The sequence below is a fragment of the Chelmon rostratus genome, chromosome 12 (assembly GCF_017976325.1).
Source record: "Chelmon rostratus isolate fCheRos1 chromosome 12, fCheRos1.pri, whole genome shotgun sequence".
In the NCBI taxonomy this organism is placed as follows: Eukaryota; Metazoa; Chordata; class Actinopteri; order Chaetodontiformes; family Chaetodontidae; genus Chelmon; species Chelmon rostratus.
In genome coordinates, this window is record NC_055669.1 from 25754400 (window position 1) to 25773596 (window position 19197).

At 43.5% G+C, this 19197-nt stretch overlaps 1 protein-coding gene across 1 annotated transcript in view; it reads right to left on the bottom strand.

Moving 5' to 3' along the window:
• Positions 1-698: 698 nt before the first annotated feature.
• The window catches only part of dnaaf11 (dynein axonemal assembly factor 11), a 29284-nt gene continuing 10785 nt past the window's right edge, over positions 699-19197 (bottom strand). The window contains exons 7-12 of the mRNA XM_041948381.1: positions 16537-16614; positions 14064-14129; positions 13537-13606; positions 10504-10599; positions 9455-9537; positions 699-885 (exon numbers count right to left, since the gene is read on the bottom strand). Of these exons, the coding sequence (XP_041804315.1) occupies positions 699-885; positions 9455-9537; positions 10504-10599; positions 13537-13606; positions 14064-14129; positions 16537-16614 (580 nt within the window). The remainder of the gene's footprint in view (positions 886-9454; positions 9538-10503; positions 10600-13536; positions 13607-14063; positions 14130-16536; positions 16615-19197) is intronic.

A 19197-nucleotide genomic window follows, 5' to 3' on the forward strand; every position in this document is an offset into this window, starting at 1 on the left:
TATTTATTTATAATAATTATTATTATTTACGAGGCTGAACCTGGAAAGGACCTCTGTTGCAGGTCCTTCTCCTCGTGTCCTGTCGTCGCTCTCCTTCTGGCTGATAGAGACACTGAACTGACTCTCTGTTAACAAATGCTTTTCTTTAGAGTCGACTCGACGGTGTCTGCAGCACCGAACGCTGAAAAGTTGTCCATCAAAGATGATTTTTAACAGGACTCCTCCACATTTTTCATTTTTAATGCTCAGAAGGCAGAGCAGGTGTCCGACGGTCAGAAGGTCAGGCGATTAGCGTGACTCCAGGTGTTCTTGGGCGAGATACTAAACCCCAAACTGGTGTCGGCGTGTGTGTGAATGGGTGATTGTGGCGTGTTTTAAAGCTTCGACTGGTCGTAGACTGAGACAGTGCTAGATAATCAGAATTGAATAGCTTAGGTTGCTATTAATAGTACTTCACCGTGTGAGATGATGTTAGGTTTACAAACGCACAAGATAAACAGGAACGCATCAGGATTTAATGTAGATCTTCACACTGTGTCCGTGTCTGGTTTGTAGGTTTATTGACTCTGGTAGTGAGCTGTGACAGGAAACACAAAGTTTTCTAAAGCTCCAGTTAATTCTACAAGACTTACTGGTCTCCAACACTATGGAAGAAGCTGCTGTTGTCTTTACAGCTGGAAATGTCATTTCTGAGAGTCTTATATGAGTGGGGGGACATCAGGGTCATCCACGAACCCTTCAGAGGAGCCTGTGCTGGTAGGTGGGGCGGCTCCGGGTGTTTCTAGAGGCCCTTCTTTGGTGCGCTGTCGTGGTACGATGTTGGCGAGGTCGATGGCCGTACGTTGGCGGGGGTCCGCCTCCAGCCTCTCAGGAACGTGATTCTTCCTGCAGAGTTAAAACATCGGAGAGAGAAACACGTCAGCAGCGATAACGCTGACAGCACTGGACGCTTTTGAATTCTGGTCAGTTTAACCCTTGTGTGACGCAGCCTGTAGGCTCAGTATTGTTGCTATGGTTACCTGCAGTTTAAAGATACCTGCACTAATGGCACAATGAGCGGGACCTTGTTTGGTTGTGTCTTTTGAATGAACACAGAAAACAGCCACAAACTGAATGTGTTAACGAGGCAGTCGTCACTCAGGGTCCAATTACTCTATCAGCCGAACGCCATTAAAAGTCCGTCCACTGATTAGCACCTGAAGACGCAGCTGAACTAAGGACAAACATGAGTTTACTTTATTAGAAATATCATTTAAGTGTAGAAAAGTCATGAACACTTTCTGTTTGTGGTTAACTTAAAGTATGTTTGACAGAAACGTTTAAAAAGTGCACTAACTCAGCCTCATTAAGCTCTACTTTAATGTTTTCAATATACTCATTCTGCAGCACTTTAAGTGGTGTTTAAAAGTACTTGTAAAAATTTACTGTAAATGTATTAGAAATTAAAATTACATGCGCTTTTCAAAAGTGAAGTAATTACAAATAATTTTAATAGTAATAAAGCGTGCTCAGGAGAAGTAAATGTGAACAGTTACCGTCTATCTAACCTAATTTAATCAACACGTGTTCGTCAATGAAGTGTAAAAGGATTAACTGACACCTACTTACTCTAAAGTCAAAGTGAAATAAACCACTTGTCATTTCTTTTGGTTATGTTGGTGCAGAGACGCCGAAGATTTAATGTGACTGACTGTACAAAGTCAACATGTGTGATATACGGTACGCAGGCGCAGTAACTGTAAATATGACTGTGGCTCTACTCATTCCAGTCTGGGTGTTATACTGCATGAAGCCTCATACCTGCGTCTGTCGGGCTCCTGTAGGTCTGTGAAATAACAAACATGTCAGATTCAGTATGTTTAATATCTCAGGAAGACATAAATTATCTTTGGTGTCCTTTGTGATGTCATGAATACATGATGTTCTTGTTCGGCTGCTGTGTTTGTGCGTCTGTCAGCTCTCTCTGCTGCTGATGAGTCGATGAAACAGAAAGAAAAAGTTCTCACTTCTTCACCCCCCTTTAAAATCGATCGCTTGTTGTGGCGATAATGAGACTTTAAAGCGGAGATGAATCGACTTCATGCAGATGTTTCTTGAGTTCAGTGCGGCCTGTTCCTGAGCAGAATAACATCCGTTAATTCATGTCCAGGGGGGTGATGGTCCACTTTGCCACACAATGTCACCATTAAATCAAATTGATCCCACCTTGCCTCTGAACGCATCACTTCCATCCCGCAACAATGAAGCTGGTCCATTTACCAATTAATCAATTTATCACGTTTAACCTGCAGGCCTCAACGCAGCGAGATGAGCTGTGAGTGGGGATGATTTTAAAATCCTCTCCTGGGATCCTTCTGATTACTGAGTGTGTGTGTGTGTGTGTGTGTGTGTGTGTGTGTGAACATGATATATATATATATATATATATATATATATATATATATATATATGGCCGTAGAAAAATGTCCCGCTACTACAGATCAGTTATTATCCTTCGGTGTGGCTCATGTTAAAGCCACTCACACAAGCAGAGCACAGCGGTGCTTTGAGCTAAAAGCTAACATCAACATGCTAACATGCAAACATGCTCACAATGCTAGCGACTAACATGCTGATGCGAAGCAGATATAATGTTTAATGTGTTCACTATCTTAGTTTAGCGTGTTAGCATGCTAACTTTTGCTACTTTACACTAAACATGAAGTCCATCCAATAATGTCATACGATGGACTGCTCCACAGCCGCTGCAGCGACAAAATGAAAATCAACATCAGATTTTCATCCGGGGATAAAATCTGTCTCACCATCTAAACCCTGAAAATTAGGGAAATCAGCCTTAATAATGAAGCTGCAGCGTTAACATGCTATGCTATGAACTGAATCTCCTGCACAGCAGCTGATAATAAAGCGCAGCAGGACGCAGGAGGAGGAGGAGGAGCTGCTTCATCACTCTGTCCATTCTGCCACTTGTTTATTGAGAGGGGAATAAAGCTGCCAGAGGACATATTCTGTATATGTACGCACACTTCCAGGCCCGCCTTCATCCACTGCAGCCAACTCACTCTGCAGGAAAATTACAGCTCGGCTGGAGAAAACTGGAAAGTAATTCAGTCCATTTTCCTGCTGATAGAGAAGGAGGAGAGAGTCTATTCTAAGATTGGATATGTTTAGTGTAACAGACACGGTGACCAGACAGCGTTTGAACTGCAGGAGAGAAAAAACAAGTGGAAATCAGGGTCACGAGGAAAAATCCTACGTTAACAACATCCAGAGGCAGACGCCAACCACACATGGAAGCAAAGTCTCCAAACATGATTCAGATATTAGAGGGGACAGTCAGACCTGTAGCAAGTTCAGAAGACTTCCCCCATCCCCCCCTCCCTGACGTCACACAGTCGGACTCTGCTGAGGCCTTTAAAGGCAAACTTCAACTTTTCACCAGAACTTTCAGCTGGACCTCATGGGGAGCGTGAGCTTCGCCTCTTGTGTCTTTGTGTAGTTTGTCCTCTTGCTGGTCTCCACGGTGGAGAGGGGGTCTTCCTGGATCCACATTCCTCATATATGTTTACAATCTACTCATAAGTGTGTCATCCTGATCGTCCAAACTGTCATTTTACTATGTTTTTCCTCATCTGAAAGGACAGTGTGAGGACAGAGGGGGCTGTAGTCTGTACAGACTGTAAAGCCCCTGGAGGCTGTGAACACTGACTCGCTGTGGGGAACAAACGAGGCACCACAGTGGATCTGAAAGTCGACTCATTTGTAAAATCGGTGTCAGGTATCTCTCGCCTGCCGCCAGCGGTGCAGTAACAGAATTTAAAGCTCAGTGATTGGTTGTTTCACACCAAACGTTACGGTGAACTTAAGATATTATTGGCTGATATTAGTTGATAATAATTAATAATTTTGTTGACAACTTTTTTATTTTTGCAAGTTTGGGTTCATTTTTGTCTTTGTTTAAAAGAAGAATAGTGAAAAGCACTGAACGATCGCGTTTCTCAAATCACAGCAAAGCATCAAAAAGAGTTCGGCCTCAAAGGCGAAACTCATGTTGGCAACAACGCTGAAAGGAATCATTTGACCTCGCCCTCGCTGCAGGTGTGATGAGCGGTTTCCTTTCATTTAGCTGATCCTGGAACGTTACGTGGTTCTTCAAACCTTAGTCCTTCGATTAAGATCCTGGTTTTGACTTAGAGGCCAAAACAGATGCAAATATATTCTGTTCATAGAAGTTTCCTTTAACCGACGACGTTGGCTAAATGAATCTCCAGTTTATTAATTTAAACGAGGAGGTGTAGCAGAGGAGGGGGGTGAAGATTTACAACATCTTGGAGCCTGGTCTAAGTTTAGCTGGAATACTCATCTTGGTAACGGGCGGGTGAACCTAACCGTCAGCACTTCTCTGTGGGAGATGGATGCAGTCATTAGTCCAGGGCCCCTCCACTTATGCCCTCCCTGGTTAGGAAGTCCGGAGCGGCTCCCTGTAATGGCCACCCAAGGCAAGGGCCCGCCGGTCATCATATCTCACAGGTAATGAGGTCTGTGGACCGTCAACAGAGGAGCCGAGTCTCTGCCGTTCACACCTCCTCATCGGACGAAGAGCGTGTTCTAATGAGAGCGCTGGAGACCGTGCACGGTGAAATATTGATAAAGTCATTTGTTGTAAAGTTTGCAGCCCGGCTGATGCAGGGGTCAGGAGGTGGGGCTGGGGAGGGGGTCAGGGGTTGAACGCAGTGGTTATTCTTTTGTAAAAGAATCAGCCCAGAGGGACCCGATCGCCGCGTCGATTTATTACTGGTAGTGTTGACTCGTGCATTATTATGAGAGGCTGTGGGGCCAGCTTCAGCCTTTCTGTGGCCATAAAGAGGCTGTGATAGACCCCCAAAACGTGCAGTTAGCTACAATGAATGTATTTAAATCACTCAAAGAAAAAAAAGTAAATCTTAAGGATTATTTAGGTTTATTACAACCTTATTTTTGTAGTTTTGACCATCATTGGATCAGTTAAAACTACATTGTGGTTTGTTTGAGTCCATCTACAGATCATAAAAAACGATGGTTTAGTGCAGGGGTCGCATGCGGCTCTTTCATCCCTCTGATGCGGCTCCCTGTGGCTTTTGAAAATAATTCATGAGTATTTAATTAAAATGTATTTTATTTTAGTTTGTTGGTTTTTGAAACAAACATCGTGCACGCTGACAGATGACGGCTTATGATCCCGTGTAAAGATGAAGGTGACGGTGTGCAGCTCTGATGTGCAGACGCTGTGCGCTGACGTTCAGGAGCAGAAATCACATTAACCAAATTTCATAAACATTTTAATTGCCTATTATTTAGCATAAATTCATATTTCGTCATTGTTCAGTGAAATAGTCCTTTTATTATTCAGGTTGACAGCTGAATGGAGAAGACGCCATTTTTTGTTTGTGGATAATTTAAGTTTGGCGGGGTTTTTTTTTCATAAATAAAAGAACTCAAATAGACTTTGAGTATTTTACTTGAAAGAACTTCAACACAACGTCTTTTTTTCGGGGTTTAAAATGTTTTTGTTGCACGCAGAAATGTCGTTTAGTTTTCTCTGCAGTCGTTCGTTGATTTCATAAATCTAACACATTACAGTTTGTTTATACATATATTCAGTGTTATTTCATTTTAAACGTCAAAAGGTTTCGGGGTCCCAGGGTTTTCTTTATTGTGGGAAACGGGTCCAAGTGGCTCTTTGACTGTAAAGGGTTTACTGTCTCAAATATGGCTGATCAATAGTAAATGAATCACCAATCGTTGTCAAAGTTCCAGTTCCGGCTAAAAAAAATCGTTCCAGTTCTTCAAACGTCAGAATTTGCTGGTTTTAAATCGCTGCATTCAGGCTCCTGAGAGCTTCGGACAAAACAAGACGTTACCTTGAATTCTGGGAAATTTCCGTCTTGTGACATTTTTCAGTGCTCTCTGATATTTTGAGGACTGGATGATTTGTCAGTTATAGAGCTGTAGGAAATGTAAGACTTAAATAAAACAGCACAGGCTCGCTCGCTTCCCGGTTGACCGTGACCTCTGACCCTTTAAAATCACCTGGGACGTCATCTCAGCCGCCACGAGCTGTGGCTTTTAGATAATGTTTGATTTTCCATTCCATGATACAATTCAGACATTGTTCTACCTCGTGTCATCAAGCAACTCCACTTCCAATCTAATCATAGCCTTCAGATCCATTTCCATCCGTGCCAGAGGCTGAATGTAGGATGTGCGGGTAAGCCTGGGGTCAAAGGTCGCCCCCATGATTAAATGATGTAATAAGTCAGCAGCCGGCGGTGCTGCTCACCCGTCACCTTGTCGTGGCGCAGAAGCAGCTTAGCATTTTTATCGAATGTTTAATTTGAGGATACGGGGATGCACTGGGGCTCTTTACTGTGTTTGATGGGGCCAGATGAAGGACAAGGAGCAGCTCCCGCCCATAAAATGGTAATGATGATAGTGTGGTGACGAGTGTCCCTCCAGGCAAGGAGGGGAAAGTGAGCTCAGCTAAACAGCACTGCGGACTAATGCGGTCGTTAAGAGGTGACGCCGCTGAGCTCTGAGCTAACCTGAACTAAACCTCACTGAGCCGGCCACGGATCCATCGACTCCACAGAGGAAGAGCTGTTCAGCCATAAAATCTTCCTTTAGAGTAAAACACACAATGTCCTACGTGTGGTCGCTGAGACAGTCTGAGTATTCTGTCCAGCAGATGTTAAATCAGGTTTTTAGTTCTAATGTCCCCTGTTTCATAAGAAGTTCCTTCTTGAAGTTGGAAAGAGTTTGACAGATCAACAGCTTTGTCCTGCTGATGAAGGCCATGAGATGCTGGTGAAAGCCCCTGAAGAAGCCCCTGAGCGGGCTTGAGTTACCATTATTTTGTCAAACTAAGACAAGAATGAACTTTAATCATTTGTCAGTAAAGCATTTTTCATGTTTTCTTTTCTGCTCCTTTTTTAATTTGCTGTTAATCCCAAACTCGACACTTCCTTCATGTTTCCCTGTCGTTGTCGTGGTAAACTCAGGATAATGTACATTTCCACAGCTCTACTTTGGTTAGTACAGCAACAGTCATGTCACTGCTGCTATGACTTCCTGTTTTTGGGAGAAATATCGTTAGCTTGCAATAATTCCAGTCGCTTCTATCTGCTGATTATTGTGGCCGTTGTTAGGCTACTGTGGTTGAAACACTTCCTGCAGATGTTTCAGTCTAAAAGCCTTCCTGTGGCTCAAAGCTTTTCTTGTTTGGCTTTTAATGTGAAACCTCTGCCAGAAGTGTCGAGTTTCAGTGTTGTTAGCTTCACAACAAACAAAAGAACGTAGAAAATAGAAGTGACTGGAATTATTTTGTATTTCGTTCGTTTTTGGTTTTTTTAAAGAGTGAAAGTAGTAGCGTCTACAGTACTGTGGGAAATCAGCATGGTGGACTTTCAGGCCTTTAAACTGCAGGTATGTCCAGACCTCCTCACCCGTACTGGGTGTTTGTTGGAAACCGGACTTGTGTGAAGTATTGGTGCCAGCCATGGCTATTATTACTACTTTGAGAACTTCCAGTACTTCAAAAGAGTAACGTAAGCAAGTTTCACGTGTCTGCACATTGATTTTTAAACTGTATAGGAAATAATGGAAACCAGTTTGCAATGACAGCTTTGCAGAAGGTTCTGTGAAACAAACCGCAGTCAACAATCTACAGCCATGCTAGCACGGTGTTCTTTTGAGCTAAATGCTAATGTCACTATGCTAACATGCTGGCTAAGCAATATTAACGGAGCACTCAAATGATTAAGCATTGCACTTCGGTAAGAGGATCACCAGAGTCATTAGGGTTCATCATCTGGGGACCATGAATGTCTGGAAGATTTTAGAGGAATCTAATCAATAGCTGTCGAGATCTTTCACTCTGGACCAAAGTGGACTGACAGACCGACTGGCATTTCCATCCTTGGACCCACAGTGCAAGTGTGGCTAAACATACAGCGTGCACTCATAAAGCTGGATTACCACTGCTGCCGCCCGAGTCCTGAGTGTTCTTTTCCCCTTTACGCCTGATGCAGATCTGTCGTTTTGTTTTCTGCTAGTTTTACTGCCCATCTTAACCACATGTACAATATACGTTTTCCACATTTAGATCAGATGCATGAGACCCAAATGCACCTTTTATTTCAACAGCTAGAGCAACAGAACAATAATACTTTCAGACCAGCTGTATCTGGATGAGAGCAGTGAAAGGAAATCTAAAGAAAGCATGTTAAAGTTTGAGTTGAATCTCTCGCTTGATGTTTTTTAGATGTATTTACTGCAAACATACGCCTATTTTATTTTTTCATGTATGAACGTTATAGTTTAATGTTCAGTTTCACCTATTTCTGTCCAGCTTTGATGCCCCTTTTCTAAATTGCCGTTAACTTGTGTTCACATACTTGACAACTAAAGCTGATTCTGAAGTATCACATTGGAACTGAAATGTCCAAAAAAAAGATTTAACTTCTTTATGTTATCGTTGTTCTTTTGTTCTAGTCGTATCAGTGATGCAGAACTATCTCATATCCCAGTATGGGATCCCTGACTGGGTCACATTCAAGAACAGACATGAGTTAAAATCCAAAAAAAAGAGAAAAATAAATAAAAAATAACAGCAGAAAGAGGCAGAAGGCCTGAAGCTGGGACTAGACCCCACAGTAAAAGTATTATTCTGCATGTGAGAGACTGTGATGCTGCAGCTCTGGTCAAGGTTATCTGTGGCCAGTGTGAAGTCATTAGCAGCGAGAACGCTATCATCGACGTGGCCCATAAAGTGAATCATGCAGAGCATTTAAAATACAACAGGCACCTGTAATTAGGACAACAGGGACCTGATAAGCCAGAGGCATCTGAATATGTGCACGTTCAATTCAAGGCCAAACAAAGACTAACACCGCGGCCAACCGAGACCAACCGAGACCAACGCTTGACTCTGATGAGTTCATACAAACACACAGCCGCCTGCAGGCCACAGCTCTTTATGTCTCATTAATACCACTAACTTAGTAATTCGTACTATTTTACTTCTGTTACACCAGAAACAGCCAGCTTTGGACATTTTTTGTTTGTTTTAAGTCTTTGTGTTCATTGTTTTATGCATGTTTTCTGTCGTTTCGTCAGCTTTTTGTTGTTATAAGCTATATTTTCTTTTTATACACGCTTGCTTACTTTGTCAAAACTATTGTATTATAATATTATAAAGACAGGAAGATCAAGAATAAAAGAAAGAAGTAGTCAGATAAGATAAACATGACTAACAAGCTGAGGACAAATCATCCAAACCCTTGTTTGGATGTTGAGCGTTAGAAGCTGGGATCAGTGTTTGTAAAGCTAACGTGTTCATTTTCCCTCCTGTCCACACATGCTGAGGGCGCCGGGATCATCAGGTGTCAGCTGCAGCGGGCGTCGAGGATATCTTTACCTTTTATTGTCCTCAGACGAGCTGGTTGGACACGCTCTGGGTGGACGTGGGACGGTCTTTGTCACTTTGATTTCACCTTTAGCCTAAAAACACACATCAGAGAAAAAAGCGTGTTTGCTCACAGTCTCTGCAAACAGCTTCCACACTTTCATTTCTGGACTGTTTACTGGCGCTCTGCTGCAGGTTGATTCAGAAGCCATATGGAGGATTAGTACTAGCAGCTCCAATTGTGCAGCATCAGCACCCGTCTCTCTTTATAGACACGATAAAGAGTTCCATCATTACACCCCAGAGTACGAAATGACTGATCCTCACTGGCAGGAGCGAAACAATCACAGAACACGAGTTAATGAGATCTCTAAAGTTTTCCTTCAAGGAGACTCATTAGGTTTTGATTCAAATACGATCGTGTGATTCTGTTTCTTCTCTGACGTCGCCCCCTACAGGATGCAAATAACAGACAAAGCACTAAACCACCAAAAGCTCGAATGTTGAGAAACTGCAAGAACACAAAGCAAAACCTTTTTCTGAATGAACACACTGCATGTTAGAATATAATAAGGTAAATAACCAGGCAGACTCAGACTGAACAAGCAATGCTATATACAAGCTATGACTGAATGTTTTGTCTTAATGTGAGGGAGGGGCCATCTTCTCCTCTAAAAGCATAGTCATTTGCACGCTGCAGAGTGTTTATAAGGCAGTTTAACGTAGAGATAATCTCCTGCTGTAGACAGGAAGTGAGGAACAGAGGCAGCAACAAATTTTGATCCGATCAGAGTGCTGGGACAATTGTCGGGGGGTCGCCAGAGTGAGAGGGATTCATCCTCTGGGGAACATGAACGTCTGGTGTTGGAGCACCAGGTTTAAATTCACATTGCTTGCGTGGCTAAATGTTCAGTTTGTAATTGCTAAAAACCCTCAACAAGCCAGAAAAACTAACTCCCAGACATCCTGAAAAGTACTTTGGCTGCTGACAGTTGGAACATGTGCTCTACTCGTGGCCTGTGGTCTACATGTGTTCCAGCCTGACGCGTCACCTGACGTACCCTGGGCATGGTGAGGACCAGGTGTCCTGTGGTTTGGGACCTCTGAGCCGTCGAGCTGTCGGGCTTCACTTCGGCAGGCAGAACCATCTGAAATATCTGCAGAGTAAATTATTCAGAACTTTAATTAGCAAGATTAATGCGCTGATCTGGCACCGCCGCTGTCCCGCTGTGTCCAATGACTTTAATCATTAGTGGGCCTTTTTATAGGTACACTTTCCAGAAAAGACTGGAGAGAGGGACCAGAATAGCTCCAGCTGAGAATAGTGACAATCAATCACTGGAGCGAAATCCTATGAAAACCTCAATGATCCATGTGGGGGGAAAAATGGGCATGAAATTAGACATTTTCATTTTTTAATGTACTGTGAATTCATTCTGAGGGGGGGGATTCAGGGGAAACCGTGCTAACAGGAAGCAGAGAAGGAGGAGAACTGTCAGCTGTTGCTAACTTGATATACACACCTCATAGATGACCCCTCCAGTCGATTCCCCCCGCTCCTCTAAATGAGTTCATATTCAGTTTGCATTTTAAAGGCCTGAGTTGATGTATCACTGCGTAAATCACACAACCGTCCAATCAGGCTGACCCCTGGCATAAAACAACCATCCATAAATATGAGCCTGAAGTGGAGCCGTGACATTCTGGTCTCTGGCAGGGAGGGCTGAAGAACCCCACACCTGCAGGGCTCTGTATTAATCATTTGTTTACTGGAGGGTGGAAACAAAAAATCACACCTCTTGGATTTATGTGTGGCCAAACAGCTGTTTAATCAGGTTTAAAGGGTCTGCGGCCTGTTTGTGGGAGATTAAAATCCTCCACACATTTCCGCTGAGCCGCTGAGGGGAACATGGCCGACGTGACACCAGGGGACAGACGTCTAAACGACGTATACGCACAAAAACATGCAGATAAACTGGTATTCATGGAAGAAGAACGGCGGTGAGAGAAGTCGCCTCGCAGACTTCAGACCAGCGTACACACAGTTCTGTGGAGACGATGAGAAGGTTAAACTTGTAGTAATTTCACTACTCCGTTACTACTCTATTACTCTGACTGATTACATTCAAGCTATTATTCCCGGTCAATAATCTGTCAACTGTGTCTTTAACTGTGAAGCACTTTGTAATGAACACTACATGTGAAGCTTTGATGATGATGACTGAGATATCACAGCTGATGATGGGATGGATTAGTGGTACGGTGCTTTAAATGGCCACAGCCGGGTGTAATGACAGTTTTTCTCATTCACATGTCTAATGAAGGGTGAAGTGGGCACGAGGACTGACACGCTAACAGATGTTGAACAGGCGTTTGGAAACGAGGAACCAGAATTAGGCAAACCCACAGCTGTGATGAAAAGAATCTGCGTTCTTGTTTGCATGCTTCTGTCAGTTCAGTCTGCACAGGTTTATGCATCCGGCCCTCGGAGGTAAACTCTGTGGTTACCATGACGCGCAGAACCGAGCCCCCCTTCACAATAAACCTCAGCAGATGTCAGTGCAGTGCAGGAAAAGATGGATCAACCTGTGCTGACACTGGATCTTCACTTCTGGCGGGCAGCTCAGGTCGTATTTTATTCACGTCAACACTTCGGCTGATCAGTTTTGGATTTACTAGAGAAAAGGTCTTGCGCTGGCCTGCTGCCATTTTGGAAAAGAGAGACAGAAGTTCACAGCCGGGAAACGACTTCCAGCAGGTGCAATAAACTCTCTCCATAAATGCATGAGAAGAATGTCAGAGTCGGAAACAGGTTTGATGATACAGCAGCTTCTGACAGCCTTTTATTTCCTCTAAATCGGACTCTTCATCCATCACACTTCTCTCCGCCCAGACTCAGCGACAAGCATCGTCCTCATGAATTCAGAGCATCTCGTGATCACATGAATCACTCCACGCTGCTGACAAACTGGTACGTTAGGAGGCAGCGTGTGGAAACATTACGATACAAGAGGGACACAGATTTTTGACTGATAAAGAGGGCAGGTCAGGAGTTCACAAAGTTCTGCTTTTATTTTTTCAAACCACCTTTTCTATCAATGTACAGGTGTATTAAGACTGAACAGAAAGCCACACCCCTACAAAAAGATCAGTAGAAGTAGTAGGACATCATTCTAGCAATGCAAACCAGCCCAAAGACACCAGAGACTGTGGTTCCATCCTGTTTCGCTCAATGTTGGTTTCTTTCTCCAACTTTCACCACCTTTTCAAAAGCATTTGAATTGTCCCGTAGTTCTGAAAAGAGCAGGTGCGTGATGGGAAGATGCCTCGTTGCTCACACTAAGTTAAAGCAGAGTGTGATGTTAACTGAGGGCTGAGCGCCTGCTGCTGCCTGCAGTCTGGAGGAGAAGATCTTTGACTCGTCAGCTGCATCAGCACATTACAGAGAGGAGCCTGAGCTCAGACTGTTGTTTCTGGAAGCCACAAACCAACAAACCCCCCCTCATCCACATACATCAGTCACCTTCACTCAGTAAGGTGTAAGGAAGGTGAACTGAACTCATTAATGTTTGTGCTGGTGAAGGCTAGAAGGTCTTGGTTTGAATGAAGAATGCCAGCTACTGCCGCAGTGCCCTTGAGCAAAGACCTTTACTGGCTGGCAGCAGCAGCCTGTGGTTAAACTGGCCACCTTCCAGTATCCTTGGAGCTCGGGGACTTTTCCTGAAGAAACAGATTAAATTCTAACACACGAGACAACGACATGAGGAGAGAGATTTCCTCTTCAGCAGATTTCATACGTCACTTTCTCCACAGGCTCAATCATGGCAGCAACATTTTTCTGTTTTTGAGATGTAATGTTTATTCTCAGACTCTGAATATCTCCACCGTGGAAAAAGTTGCTGAGTAATGGTTTGACCTATAAACTTATGAAGTTGTAAGTGTCTAAATCTCTGCAGCTGCCCTTCACGATGTTAAAAATCCTGAATGAATGCATTTATTAGAAAGGTCAGAGCGTGCGGCCAAACTGTGTGAGAATAAAGTGCAGCCTAATCCTAAAGGCCTCCCACTAACCACTCAAAGCGTCCACAGTGTACCTTTCCTTTGATGCCCACTCTGGCGTACGTTGGCTGAACATCCACATCTATCAAGGAGGTGTCCATGTGTCTGCGGGGGGAGTGGAGGTGGAGGTGGAGGTCAGTGTATATAAAGAGACACAGGTAACCTGAGGCAGTCGTCCGCATGGATCAGTCGTGCGGCTGAAGAGCTTCGGTCACATATTTTACAGCTGAATCGACCTGAGGAGCAGCTGCTCTACATCAACTTTATATTTCACTGCCAGAATCAACTTTATTGGTCAAGAAACAGAACGTGAAGCGGTTCTCAGCGCCTCCCACAAGAGGAAACCAACATCGACATTAAGCCTCTCCATTCGTGTTAGTTTTATTCAACAAAATGTAGTAATAATAAGTAAAGATTAATAAGTAATCTTTCCAAGAGCACAAATGTGGCTTCTCGTGTCTAAAATGTGTATGTCAGCAAATATGAAATCTATTATGTGATTGATTTAATCCAATCCTATTTATACGAGTGAAGCTGCTGAGTTTGGGCTCGTGGTTCCTACCTGTAAACCGCCAGATCCAAGACGACGGTGTTGTTTTCTTCATCTTCATTCAGACAGAAATCCAGCCTGCGAGAGAGGAAGAACACGGCCATGGAGTTCTTTAAAGAGGAAACCACCTGACACTTCAACTGCTTACAGTACGAACACTTCAACTGTCTCCAGTCCTAATTCAACAGGAATTTTAACCAACCCTTTCACTACACTTGCACTGGTACATCTACCTCTTTAATGCTCCTCACTGCAGTGAGAGACTGTGAACCACTGCACACCACACTTAACACCTCCACCTGCACCTTCTGTGTACTTAACATTTAGGTCCACACATATACTTAACTAATTATATACATTTTAGTATATTGGCACATTTCATTTTCATTGGCATATTTTATTGTCCACTGGTATATTTTATTCTGTCGGTACATTTCACTGCGTATATTTTATTCTGCTTGTATATTTTATTCTGTTGCACATTTCACTTCCATATTTTATTGTTTATTGTTTAGTATATTTTATTGCCTTAGTATATTTTCATTGTTATATTTTTAATTGCTTTTACGAATATTTTTATTGCATGTTGGTTTATTTTATTTTATTGTATTTATCTTAATTTTATTCTTTCTAGTCTTCTTATCTTTCTTACCATCTGTTCCTAACAAGGGGGTTGCTCAATGACAATAAAGATCTTGAATCTTAATCTTTTACCCTTTAACTGGCACCTTCACCTGCTTTCAGCATCAGCTGACAGTTCAGCTGCCTGTTTACATACCTCTGACACATCCACTGTTTACAGTGCACATACTTCAGTTATCTCCTGTTACTGACACTTCAACTGCTTTCAATACATTTTCAGCTGCTGTCCCTGCTTACACACCAACTGACACCTTCAGTTCTTTTCGACGGCTTTCAGGGCTCACACAGGAAACAGACCACAATGCTAAACGCTCCCAGTGATTACACTTCAGCAGATCAACACTTGAACTCACTGAAATGCTTCAGTGGTAAACACAGCTTAAATTTCAACTGACACTTTCACACGATGCTTCACACGCAAAGAAATCGAATTCTAATTTAAATGTATGCTCAGGAAACGAGGCCTTTTCCAGTTAAGACATAGAACTCTAAATGGTTTCCGTCGGTGGTATTTTCCTCGCCCCCCTGCTGAGAACACATCTGACAGCTGCATCAGGTTCTCGGTCAGTTCATTCATTCAGTAAATATTTTTTGTGTTTGAGCAGTATGAATCTACACAATATGACTTTACAATCCAGGAAAGGACAGCAGGCAGCTGTTAACATTACTGACAGGCTGTGCTGACTGTTATCGCCCAGGCTGCAGTCAGTCATAGTGTGCTGCCCCCCTGCTGATCTAAACTCATCTGTCATATAAAGGATGCATTCCTGACCCGAGTGTGTCCTCAGCTCAGATTACAAATGAAATCAGCCGTGTTTTAAGGCCTTCACCCCCGTGGCCTCGCTGGATGAAAAACCGCTGGCCAATGGAGGGAGACCGGGGTGGCCCACAGCTATCAGGTTGCCCCCCAGTCCGCTGCTGATGGCCGGTGAGCCAATCCAGAACCAGAGATCAAAAACCGAAGGCCACATATGAAGCAATCACACAGCACCTGGCAGCTTTTTACCCGACTTCCTGTCTGAGCGGTTTGACCAGGCGCAAAGCGAGGTGATCGAGGGTCTGAGACAAAAACAAAATGACACTCATGAAGAAGTGTGGAAGGAAACTGTGTGAGCGGAGCGCTGAAATGAAGCTAAATTGAAGCATTTGATTGGTTGTGTTTTGTTGCTCTGGCTGAGCAGAACTAGAACCGAAACCAATCACGTCGCTTTCTGCCGTGTTCGCCGCTGCGGCTGAGCGGATTGTTCAGTTTCCCTCACGGTCAATCACAGCTGGCCGTACAGCACCACTGCAACATAACAAAGCTGCTGAGATGAGATTTCACCAAAGGTTTTCAGACTCAAGTCAAACATACTGACAACACTCGATAAAAATACTCAAGTAAAAGCCCTGAAACACACAAACGTATGTAAAATGTATTTTGTAGGACGGATCCTATTCCCAGGCAGCAGTATCCTCATCCTCTTTTATATAATGTTCATATATGTAGTTGTTGTTTTTTTATTCTGCATTCCTTTTGTATCTATCTCTTTTATTCTTTGCTGTATGCAACAATTTAATTTCCCCGATTGCTAAGGTTTTATTTATCTAATGATTATCTTCATTGGGAACTGATCTGCTGAAACGTTTGCCCTCATGTTAACTGAATAAGTTTTAAATAACAGAGTGAAACTGAGGAAGACGTGTTTTGATGGTTTGTGTGATTGTGATCTGTCTCAGGCTCCAGGTGTGAGCAGACCTGATGGCAAAAACACACTGTGAGACCCAGGCTCTAAGAAAGACACGTTAACTCCTTCAGAAAGCTCATTTATCACTTCGACTGTTTTAAAACAGAAATACGTACTTTGGCTCGTTGACATTCATGACTCGGCCGTCGGCAGTGATCAGCGTCCTCGGAGCCTTTGGCTTCTTCTCTTTCTCCCTGCAGGAAAACAGCAAAGTGTGAGTACAGACCGGAGTGTGTGTTCAGACCGGAGTGTGGGTTCAGACCGGAGTGTGTGTTCAGACCAGAGTGTGAGTACAGACCGGAGTGTGTGTTCAGACCGGAGTGTGTGTTCAGACCGGAGTGTGGGTTCAGACTGGAGTGTGTGTTCAGACCGGAGTGTGGGTTCAGACCGGAGTGTGTGTTCAGACCGGAGTGTGTGTTCAGACCGGAGTGTGGGTTCAGACTGGAGTGTGGGTTCAGACCGGAGTGTGTGTTCAGACCAGAGTGTGTGTTCAGACCGGAGTGTGTGTTCAGACCGGAGTGTGTGTTCAGACCGGAGTGTGTGCTCGGTTGTGTAAAGGCTGAACTGACAGACGACAGCAGGAGAGTTATGAGGTCTTTGGGGTGAAGGAGAGAGCTACCGCTCATCCAGGAGCGTCCATGAAGGGAGACACAGTACAGGGTGTTATAGTAGGACACAAACACACACGTATAAAGTACAAACTGTGCAGATTCGTCTCTGAGGCCATTTTCTACATTTTATAGTTTGAAACATTAAAAATGGGTCAAAGTTTGCAGAATTTAAGGAAGGAAAGTTTGGGAAATGCTCCATATGATGTGAAATAAGGTCACCTCAAACCTTTTATTTCTAAAGGTTTAAATGCAGCACACAAACACATGACATCCAGCTCAGTGCCCCTGTGGCTAAAATTCATTCTGGTGTTTTCTGAAATTACCTCTGCATGTCCTGCAGAAAGAACCTCGCTGTTTACAACCCGCTTCACTTTGCATTGAGGGAAAATCAGTAACTGATTACTGTGCAGTTATTAATCCACAGTTCAATGTGGATTATTTCTTCCATTAATTAAAATCGATAATTCAAAAGAAATGCAGATTTATGAGTTGTTGCTTCGTCATTTTTCCAGTTTTGATTGTGTATGTTTGACGAAGAGAAGGCTGCACTCAGCAACGTCCTCCTCTGTAAGTCAAGTTAAAGTCATCTGTGTGACTACATACTTTTGGCCATCCGGCCTCCATCAGTGTGTACAAACGCAGGGATACAGTCTTTGCTTGAGGGTGTCAGGTACGTAAACAGGTGGATGGAATTACCAACCACTGTGAAGAATGGAATTACAGAGAGCTGACAGGTGAGCCTGACCATCAGTCACTGCGACTCCACCCAAAGTGGAAATGCATTAACCTCAAAGTGAATTATTGCTACGCATTAAAATTCTACAACTTGATCTGAAGCCTATGAATCAGTCAGACACTTTGAATAACAAACATCAAACCAAGAGAAAATATACAAAACAACTATGGAAATCGCCAAGGACGTCGGGTTTTTCACCGCTCAGAAAACAGATCAGACCAAAAGTGGGTCAACAAATGTTCTGGGATCTAAAGAGAGATCATAATAACTTCCATTCTGGATGTTTACAGGCATTTTATGTGACAGAAATATCTTTTAATCATCTGGTGACCCTTCAGACTTATCTCTGGGCTCCTTGTGCAGTAATAGTCCTGGCATGGGAACTACTGGTCTAAACTGAAGGCACCTTTACTAAACGCCACAACGAGTGGTTACAAGAAAATGACAGTACAGCCACTCTCTCCATCAGCCACGTGAAGCAGGCCGGCCGTGACAGAGGCACAGGCAGGGAAACTTCACATACGACAATCTATTGAGCCCACTGAGCAGCAGATGAGGGAGTCAGCAGACGAGGCGGGTGAGTGTTTAGCGCTCTGTGGAGGGTCGGCCATCACGAGAGGAGGAGTGAAAAGCTTTCAATGTGCTGAACTCTGGGCTGTTAAGTTCATGTTTTTATTGGAGTGGTGGGCTGCACACAGACCGAGCAGTTCGACGGGGCGCTAACAGTTCTTGGGTCATTAGCTCCGTTACCACAGTGGTGGTATTGCAGGACTGCCATGTCTTCAGATCACTCCTTCTACTCATGCTACAGCAGCAGTGAAGCTGAACGTGTATTAGCTGCTCTGCTGAGGTCTGCTGGCTTTCCCTGCTTCATGCTAACGTCCCAGTCTTATTTATTCCAGAGGAACTGTAAATACAGGCCACATCATCTTTTGTGTATCAATGGATTTTTATTTTCCTCGAAACATACCGGTTAGTTTTGAAGGATATCAGGTTTACTAGAACTTGTGACTTATTTTATTATTTTTTTGATCATTGTTTCTATCAGGTAACTTGGGGAACTTAGAGGAAAACACACACAAATAACAGAGTTAATTTACACACAAGATACTTGTGCTCAAAAAGAGGATTCATTCTCAGTGAAGAACCTTGGAGCTTTAATCTGCCTCTATACCTGCCAAAGAGCAGTGATTCCTAACACGTCTCTGGGGGTGTGTGGTGGTGTGACACAGAAATGACCAGTAAACTTCACCAAGAGGTCTCACTGGTTTCAGGAAAGAGCAACCGCAACGGCTGAAAGATAAAGCCTTGAGCTGCAGTTCCTCTAATGGCCACTAGATGCTCCTCTCACAGACTGTGTTGATGTGAATGAGAAAAAGTCACTTTGAAAAGTATACAATCAGAACTTGTTTCGATAAGGACTCAGTACT